At 40.0% G+C, this 8,896-nt stretch overlaps 2 protein-coding genes across 2 annotated transcripts in view; one reads left to right on the top strand and one right to left on the bottom strand.

Moving 5' to 3' along the window:
* pqbp1 (polyglutamine binding protein 1) overlaps nucleotides 1-505 on the top strand; it is a 4,586-nt gene extending 4,081 nt beyond the window's left edge. Inside the window, exon 7 of the mRNA XM_024293268.2 lies at nucleotides 196-505. Coding sequence (XP_024149036.1) covers nucleotides 196-346 — 151 coding nt within the window. The 3' untranslated portion in view covers nucleotides 347-505. The remainder of the gene's footprint in view (nucleotides 1-195) is intronic.
* On the bottom strand, nucleotides 502-8,653 carry gpkow (G patch domain and KOW motifs). Its single transcript, XM_024293266.2, has 11 exons — nucleotides 8,401-8,653; nucleotides 8,063-8,232; nucleotides 6,726-6,871; nucleotides 5,445-5,551; nucleotides 2,662-2,866; nucleotides 2,441-2,573; nucleotides 2,107-2,284; nucleotides 1,907-2,027; nucleotides 1,636-1,705; nucleotides 876-961; nucleotides 502-783 (listed from the first exon to the last, which is right to left on the bottom strand). The coding sequence occupies exons 1-11, from the start codon at nucleotides 8,592-8,594 to the stop codon at nucleotides 655-657; spliced, it is 1,539 nt and encodes a 512-aa protein (XP_024149034.1). The 5' UTR covers nucleotides 8,595-8,653; the 3' UTR covers nucleotides 502-654.
* Between the last annotated feature and the right edge of the window lie 243 nt (nucleotides 8,654-8,896).

The following is an 8,896-nucleotide window of genomic DNA, read 5'->3' as shown; positions in this document are numbered from 1 at the left end:
GTTATTGTAGGATAATCTTTATCTTGTCTTAGAGTATAATTCATGCCTTAATACAGTATTTTGTTGGTGAGAGGTTTAAAGTGTTGAGATTTTTCCTAAAACGTACAAAAAAGTTTTTAATGCAGAAAGTAGAATTCCTGTCGATTTTATGCTTGTTGTTCTTCAGATGTAATCAATTCTTCTTTTTGTCCCAAGGGGGTCGTGGTCAAGTGGTCTGCCAAAGCGAAATGAAGCAAAGACGGGCGCCGACACCACAGCAGCCGGACCTTTGTTCCAGCAGCGGCCGTACCCCAGCCCCGGCGCCGTGCTTCGGGCCAACGCGGCCAACCAACCACCCAAGGAGTGAGCAGAAGACGGCAGACATGCGCTGGTTTCTGTTTTTGTGGTGACTGGTGTTCCCCGTCATTGTCACTCCTATCAAAACTTGTAAATATGTTTTTACACCTGCAGATCTGTTTCCTTTAGAATCATCAGTGAACATATGAATAAATTTGAAAAAAAAAGTTTTTCCCTGTTTTATTGATTTATTGCACCTGTACAAATACACGTCTGAGGAGTTTTCATTTAAAAAAAACTTTAAAATGCATGATGGAACATAAGTTTTACACTGATACAGGATGAAACGAGAAGAGGAACTCCAGCGGAAACGACGGATTAATGATCCTCTGCTCCCACGTAGTGACAAATGGAGTCATAATCCAGCGTGAACAGCTTCTCCTCGTATCTGCTGAGCTGCACCGTCGCTCTGCACTTGTTTTTGTCCCTCTGAAGGATCCGGCCGACCTGAATGAAGGTGTACAGCGATTAGTGACGCTCCATCGCGTTCAAACGTGACTGTGCGCTTCGGGGAAAAAAAACATTAAAAGCAAGCTCACCTGCCCCCTGTGTTCACCCAGAACAACCATCACAGAGTCGCCATCATTCTTCGGGATGATGGTTTCCAGCATGTCCTGCTTCACATCTGCCACGTGGAGAAGAAACGGGTTAATGACCGCAGATATTTGCAGCAGCGGTTGCCATGGTAGCAACCAAATGATCACCTAGAGCAGGCCAAGTCAGGAGCAGACAAATAAAATGCTGTTGGAACAATAACTAATTTGTGATATAAAAATACTTTGGGCTCCATTCTAATGCATCCACTTGTAGTCACATAGATCCATGCACGTCTTTATTTTCCTCATCTGAGCTGGTATGACTCAAAACTGCATGGATGGATAGCGCCGCCAATATTGTTCGCCATTTTGCACCAGGAGAGCATGTAAACACAGAGCTATCAACTTTTAGAAGTAAAATACAATTCAAAAGGTTAAAAGAAAACTGAAACAAAATTGAGTTAAATCTGTGTTTTGAGGCTAAACGGGTCCAGAAAGCATTTATCCCAAATCATCTAGGAAAGCACAGATCAGAGGTCACACAGTAAAAGCATTTTTACTGAAGAGAAAGTTTCCATTTTTAAAAATCCTTCCTGCATTGTGACTATTTACAAATACAGCATTCCTAGAATATTCCGGGTTTTTCTGAATCTGACATTTTTCTCAGAAGAAGTTTTGAGGTAAGCGAGTTTATGTGGAATCAGAGCTTTAAATAGAACAATGACATTAACAGAGTAAGGAGGAGAAGTGAATGAAGACTCACCGTCTATCAATCTGCCCTCCTCTGTTCGACACACGCAGGTGAACGGCGTCAGGACATCCTCCACTTGCATCTACAGAAAAATGGGAAACACACAAATTAGACTTCTTTTTTCCTTTATTTACAAAAAATGTGAACATTTTTAGAAACTTTTTTTTCCTTCTGAATGTACGACTTTTACACTAAAGGTTTTTCTGCTGACAGTGATTCATGTCGATGCTTTTATTTTGAAAGTACCAGCCGACTTGCTGAACAGACCCTTTGATTTTAGTACCTTGGAGTTGTAGTACCTCCCCCCTTTGAAAGCTTTGTCTATAAAGCGAACTTTGAGGTCTCTCTGGAGCCAGGAGGGGGGCGCCGGCGCTTGTCTGGCTTCTTTCACAGGAGGCTTCTCTCTACATCAGAAACAGAAGGAGACACGTTCTGATTCAAGCCCTAAAGCAGCAGAACTGTGGTCACTTTAGGGGCCTGTACCTGTCCTGGTTGGACTCCGTGTGTTTCCTCTTCCTCTCTTCTTTTGCCTCGTCTCTTTCGGAGCCTCTGCTCTTCTCCTTGTTGCTCCTCCTCTCCTTCTCTTCATGTCTCTGTCGTTCTTTCTCCTTCTCTCGTTCTTTCTCCTTTTCCTTCTCTTTGTGTGCTTTACTGAGACGACCTGTTGCAAGGAAACAAATAAGTGAGTTTATTTGTACTCTAAACTGACTATATATATGTATTGTCTGAACCTTTTGAGTTGAGGAAAAGTTTTGCATTTGACCTTTTATTAACAGATTAGGAGAAAAAAATCCCTCAAACTGAGGAGGACACTCACTGAGGTCTTTGCTGTATTTGTCGTATTCTTTTCGCCCAACCAGTCTCACGCCGTGCTGGCTGACCGTCACGGTCTTTCCCCCGACGGCGAGCTTCACCACCACCCGAGCGTTGTCTGCATCGACGCCTTCGATCTGCGGCGTCAGGGAGAGTCAGGACGGTTGATGGAAAAGAGAACGTTACCGTAGGAGGGTCACAGTGAGGGTCAACGCTGAGCTCCACCTTGCCATAGAGATCTTTGTGCGCTCCAGACTCCACCAACACACAACCTCCAGGACCCATCACTAGCTCCTCCTCCTTTGCCGCCTCGTCGCCGGGCTTCGGCGGACGCTGGTTCCGACTGGGTTCCAGATCTTTTATTGCCGAGCGATCCGCTCCGAGGCCCAGGCCTTTAGGACGGAGCTGGTGCTCGATCGGCTTCACATCTCTGAAGATATAAAAAAAGATTTCAATCAAAACCAGACTGAACGATAAATAGATTAAAACTAAATCAAATCTGAGAAGATTTAAGTTCATATTTGATCAAACGTTAAAACTCGCTTCTCGTTTTTTTTATTATTGTGATTTCATGTTATTTTTGTTTCGATTCTTACGATCTTCTCATTCATTTTGATTCAATTCAATTTCGAGTTCACACATTTAGACACATTTGTTTAGAAATACATTGAAGATATTCAAATTAGTCTGATACAGTTCACACTCTATAAATTATAAATTACATTTTAATGAGATTGTTAACACCAACAGTGTTACATGGATTCTCAAACGGAGAAGCTCCAACAATTGTTCTGCTTCTCCTGGGTTGTATTTCAGTTTGGCCACTAGGTGGCAATCCCGCTATAGCATTACAACTTATTCCAGAAGAAGTAGAAAGCATGGGCAAAAAAATGTACTTTTGACCAAAAATGGTTACTTTAAAAATATTTCCCTAAAAGATTTTGGAAAATAAAGGTGTGAATTTAGTCGAAAATTTAGGTCCATCTAGTGTTAGCATTAGCCGGCCTATGGGAAATCCTATTATACGTTAGCATCAAGCTAGCAGACTTTAACATTGTGTTAGATCGAACTCTACCTTAATGGATCGATAATCAATCTATTAAGCTAAGATCAATTCAGATCTATTTTATCTGCCCCAGCCCATATATAGTCAATATGTCATCAAGTCAAGAAAAAAATATATTTTTTTGTATTTTTCCCTTTCATAAAAATGAAATAAAAGACATAACTACTGTTAAAGACAAAAAAACTATATATTAATTCTGTCATTTTTGGATACGTCTTCAAATGAATCACAATACTAAAATCCCAAATGTCAACAAAAAAAAATAAATCCAATCAAAATCTACAATAATTTAAAAAAAGATCATTTTTGACTGAAGTGTTTGAAGCTACTGAGAGGCTGTGCAGAAACTGATGCTTGACTGATCAAGCCCAGACACGAACAGCAGCTTGTTTTTCCTCCTTCCTCAATGTTCTGCTCAGGCGTCCACAGTTCACTGCATCCGTGTTCTCCGCCTCCTCCTCACAAACACAGGCGAGTGAGGAGCTACCCAATTAAACACCCCAAACCCCAAACAATGAGGGAAAGTGACAAACCAATTAACAAATCATAGCTCCTCCAACTATCTTTGCAAACATCCAACCCGACATCGGTCCAGCTTAAAAGCTTACGGGGAAGCTCGGGTGACCTACTTATTTTTAGCACACAGCTTAAAGTTTGCTTTGGTGCAAATGTGTGGGGATGTGGAACCTGCTGAGCCAGCAAGACGCCAAAGAATGATGCAAACAAGACGTTTTGTTTTCTGAGCAGTCACCAAAATGACTATTTAAAGGAATTCTGATTTAAAAAAAAAACATTCTGAGTGTGTCAAAAGTATCGAAGCATTTCTCTGTTTAAATAGTTGAAGATAGATGCGCCTCCAGACTGATTAATGATTGGTCAAAAGGACATGTCAATAAATCACCAAAAAGCTTTCTTTTTTCTAGAAATAATTCAATTTATATACAAAAACAAGAACTTTTGGAAGCAAAAACATTAACTTGTGTATCTTGGAAAATCAGAATATTGTGAAAACAATTAATCTTATATGTATTTGTCCGACTTTCATTAGAAAATGTATTCAAAATATAAAAAAAAAAAAATGTTCAGAAAATCTGGCTAAAATGCGTCAGAATTATGTGGAACTTTATATTTGTCTCAAAAATCTTCCTGATGCTTGACAAACTGAACAAGGAGGAGTAAGATACACAAAAAAATCTGCAGAAGAGGCTGGTCGTTAGAGTGCCCAAATGGAAAACTCAGCAGATAGAAACAAAAACGCACAAAGAACAGAGATGATTTGAATCTTTAAGAGGCTTTTGAGAAAATTCAAGAATTTGGGGGGAGCTCCTCAAAAAGCGGACTGCCGATGGTTAAAATCTGTGTTTTATGTCCAATTTACACACGGTCTGATTAATCAACTATTAAAATAATCATTTGTAGTAGCCCAAGGACCATATCTCCTGTACAGAAGGTGTTCAGTTTGCTAAATCTTTGATTGCGAGCAGATCTTTATTTTCATTCTGTACTTTGAGAGTTTAAACAAGAAAAGTGTGAAAAAGTTAATGTTTGACTGAGACAAGGGTATGAAGTGCACAGTGAGGTGGTCTACAGCCTTGAAACATCAAGAATCCTACTTTGTGGATTTCACCTTTCAAAGCTTCTAAGCTTTCAAAAATGAGGGAACACGGTAATACATTGACTGCAACTTATGTAAGCTTAAAATAGTTATATAATTTTTTTAAATATATCATCCTGGTTGTAATAAATGCAAAAGTTTCACTTTTCAAATTTAGTTAATTTGATAAAGTATTTCTAATATTCTAGATTATTTAGGTGGATAATGAGGGAGTTTAGTACAAGAGTGCCTTAAACAGCAGCAAAGGTGTTAATATGTAGACATGTAATCTTCAAATCACTTTTAGTCCTATTTTAAGATCATAGGACAAAGTGAGTGATCACTCACTGTTTAAAAGTGCGTCCGATGCCTTCACTTTTCTTCCAGCCCATCCCTTTGAGCATGGCCAGTCCGTAGGCCTCCACTGGAACTCTTTCATAGTCTGCCTCTGTAGACTTAAAAACAAGAACTGTTAACCAAAATAATGAACAAGGAGGACCTAAATGAGAGGCTTATGTAACGCTCGAGTTTTCAACGTGGCGGCTGATGGAGGGAAGCCGGCTGTAATGTCAGTCTTACTCAGCCTTTTGGTTTCGGGCTGTGGGACTCGGCGCCGGCTGACTGAAGCCGTGCTCCCACTCATCCCTGTCCCCACTCAAGGCTTTCCTCAGAGATTGACTGGGAGCCCTCTGTCATCCAGGAGGCCGCATTAAAAAGAGCTGCGGGGCTCAGTGAGCCACTTCTCCTGACTCCCATGTTCTGCCACTCACATCGGCGGCGATGGAGCACGGACACGGGATGACAGTGAAGAGACGTGCCAAGCCTCCGATTAAAGGAAGCAGAAGGAGATCTGATTGGCTGGGGGGGCGATGCCAATCTACCACAAGCGCCTGTCCGGACAAAGTCATCCGTAGCCTTACACGCCACGCGAATGCTCCACACTCAGCACTTTCACACACGCTCAAATTTCAGCATAAAGTCTACTGTGCCCGACATTTCGTGCTGTCAAGCATTTTCATGTCTGGCTTTAAACGGCTGACTGGCAGATTCTTTGAGGACGTTCACATCGCATCGTTTTAGCTCTTGAGGGAAGGATTAACAGAAAGCCTGGAAGCCACGCCCCCTTCAACTTCTGTTTTATAATGGCAAAAGTCGAGGACAGAGGTCATGACATCAAACGAATGCAAGAAAACTTCTACTTTCAACTGATTAAAAACATGAACTTTTTAACAGAGTATCACTGTCTCAAAATTTCATGTTTAAGATTTAAGATTCATTTTCTAAAACTCTTAAAAGATCCACTGATGAAAATGAATGATTTTCTGACAAACTACTACCGCTCTGCAGAAACTATGTCTTAGGGTTTTTGATTTTGGCTAAAAACAGCGTAATCCTAATTAAAAGGTCACTGAGAACGCTTTGAAAATACATCAAAAATCGATCAGAGTGGGACTTCCAAGCATTTATATTGTTCCTCCAGTTTAATATGCATTCCTTAACTTATAACCGGCAATTCAAATCTTTGTTCAGGTCCTACGACGCGTTAAATTATTCACACGATGGAAATGCGGTCAAAGAATTAATGATTTCTTTATGGAAAACACACAAAAGGTCATGAAAGACACTTACGGATTCAGGCCGTAGTCCCACATTTATTAGGTCTCCATCCTCGAAGCCCTCTGGCACTTTGTTTTGCATCAACAGAGGGATGGCGAGGTTCAGGTTTTTTTCTGAGTCAGACCCATTCTGCCACTGCTCCAGCTGCCTCCGCGAATCTGGAAGGAAAAGTTGGAGACATGACAGAGATGGTGATGACTTTTTAAACATTTTTCTTTTTCAATTAAAATTTAGATACATAATGAATACAAATAAGGGAGTACAAACTTGACATTAAATCATGGCCTTTCAATGGAAAACTTATGGGAAAGGATAAAGGCAACAATACAAGCCAAAAAGTTGTGGGATTGTTGTTTAACTGCTCCTTTTTCAGGGAGTTTCTTCAGGTATTTGAGGATGAAATTTGTGCTTTTTTCCTCTTATTGAAAAAACAAGAATACTAACTCTAGATGAAAAGATTTTGAGAATTATTTTGAGCCATTTACCCAGTTTTAAGCAATTAGTACACATCTAGAAATGTGCCATTGAAGTTTTTCACAATAAGATCCCTATACTGAGCCATATTAGACAAAAGAAAGGCCTAAATTTAGGGCACAAGATTTGATTTAGCCGTAGAATGTCTGACATGGGCCGCACAATGGGTGTAGTGGTTAGCACTCTCGCCTCCATGCGACACATTCCTGGTTCAAATCCCGGCTTGGACCTATCTGTGTTAGCAAATTCTCCTCATGAATGCGTTGGTGTTAACCGAGCACTCTGGCTTTCTCATGCTTATAGGTTTAAATTGTCTCTTAGGTGTGAGTTTGTGAGACTGGTGAGCTATCCAGGGTGTGCTGGGAGAGGCTCCAGCAACGTTGTGACCCCCAAAGGGTATTAAATGGATAAAGAGAATGGATGGAAATAATGTCTGACAGTTTTAGGTCAGTTAAAGAAACATGTGTTATTATTTTTAAAAGAATGAGGATTCAACTACTGTATTTATAAAATATTACATGGATTTTTCCTCAGAATGAGGATTTACACATGAGAAATATTTGGGGCTCAGGATGTCATACTGAAAATAAAACAGCTTAATCAAATGATATGACAATGTACAAAATGGGTTGTCTTTCTGCAGAGGACGACACCTGTTTCCCTGGCAACAAGGGTGATACCAGGTATTCCAAAACAGTGATGAACTTAATTTAAAAAGAAAAATCCACTTTTTGTTCCATAAAAGAATATACATATCTATCAATTTTGAACATCTTCACCGCCAAAACGTTCCTGAAAGAGCTTTTCTGGGTCAACATCTTCACTATAGTAGCTATTTAGATACATGAATGACATTTAAAATATTTCCTTGTTACCTTCAATAAGTTCTTTGACAGCCTGGGACTCCACAGAGTCGCTGTCTTGGCCTTTTTCTTGAGCTTTACTCTCATCCTCCGCGTTCTGGCCCGCTCGATCAGGCCTGTGCCAGCGGTTCTTTTGGATCAGGGGGATGACGAGCTCTTTGGGCTTCTCCGATGGTTTTGAGCTGAAGGACACAAGAAAATGACAATAACCGGAAGACAACAACCCCTTAAAAATATGTTCTCTCCTATTTTAACGAAGAACAATCAAACATACACAAAGCGTGAATTAAATTGATGTCTTACAGATTTGGAAACGCAACGGCTACGTATTAGCATTAGCATTAGCTTACCTTTGTAATTCTTTCCCGTGAATCCCTGTCAAGTAATCTCGTTCTTCTTTCTTCTTAGACTCTTCCGCGCTGGGGGCTTTAAATTTATTCACTGTTTTGGTGAAGCCAAACGACACCATCGATGTTTTCTTTTGGCCTTTATCCTCAAAGGGGACAGATTTAAACGCCGCTGTTCCTTCTCCCTGAGCCGCCATGACTGTTTTTGAAGACCGAAGCAGGAGCGGTGTATTGTGGGAGTTGCAGTGAAGGTCATCACTGACAAGCGGCTCTTTTTTGCTTTGAGACTACATTTCCCATCTAGCACAAAATGTGAAGTTACAGAGTTGATATTTAGCTTTTTAAAGTAACAACAACAACAGAAATGATCAAAATAATAGTAATTAGAACCATAATAATTATATTAAATACTAAAAATATTAAGAATAGTAACTATTTACAAATACAAAACGTTTAGAAGTTTAAAAAAGTAAACTAGACTTTTTAAATTAATTTAATA

The sequence above is a fragment of the Oryzias melastigma genome, linkage group LG7, assembly GCF_002922805.2.
Source record: "Oryzias melastigma strain HK-1 linkage group LG7, ASM292280v2, whole genome shotgun sequence".
NCBI classification, from domain to species: domain Eukaryota; kingdom Metazoa; phylum Chordata; class Actinopteri; order Beloniformes; family Adrianichthyidae; genus Oryzias; species Oryzias melastigma.
This window is presented reverse-complemented; position numbering and strand designations above follow the sequence as displayed.

Bases quoted from the DNA above. Each gene is read 5' to 3' on its own strand.
- gpkow (XM_024293266.2), bottom strand. From the start codon at position 8,594: ATGGCGGCTCAGGGAGAAGGAACAGCGGCGTTTAAATCTGTCCCCTTT. The intron at 2,867-5,444 runs GTGAGTGATCAC...TTATATCTTCAG, and splicing joins ATCGGACGCACTTTTAAACA to AGATGTGAAGCCGATCGAGC. The intron at 784-875 runs GTGAGCTTGCTT...ACCTTCATTCAG, and splicing joins TGGGTGAACACAGGGGGCAG to GTCGGCCGGATCCTTCAGAG.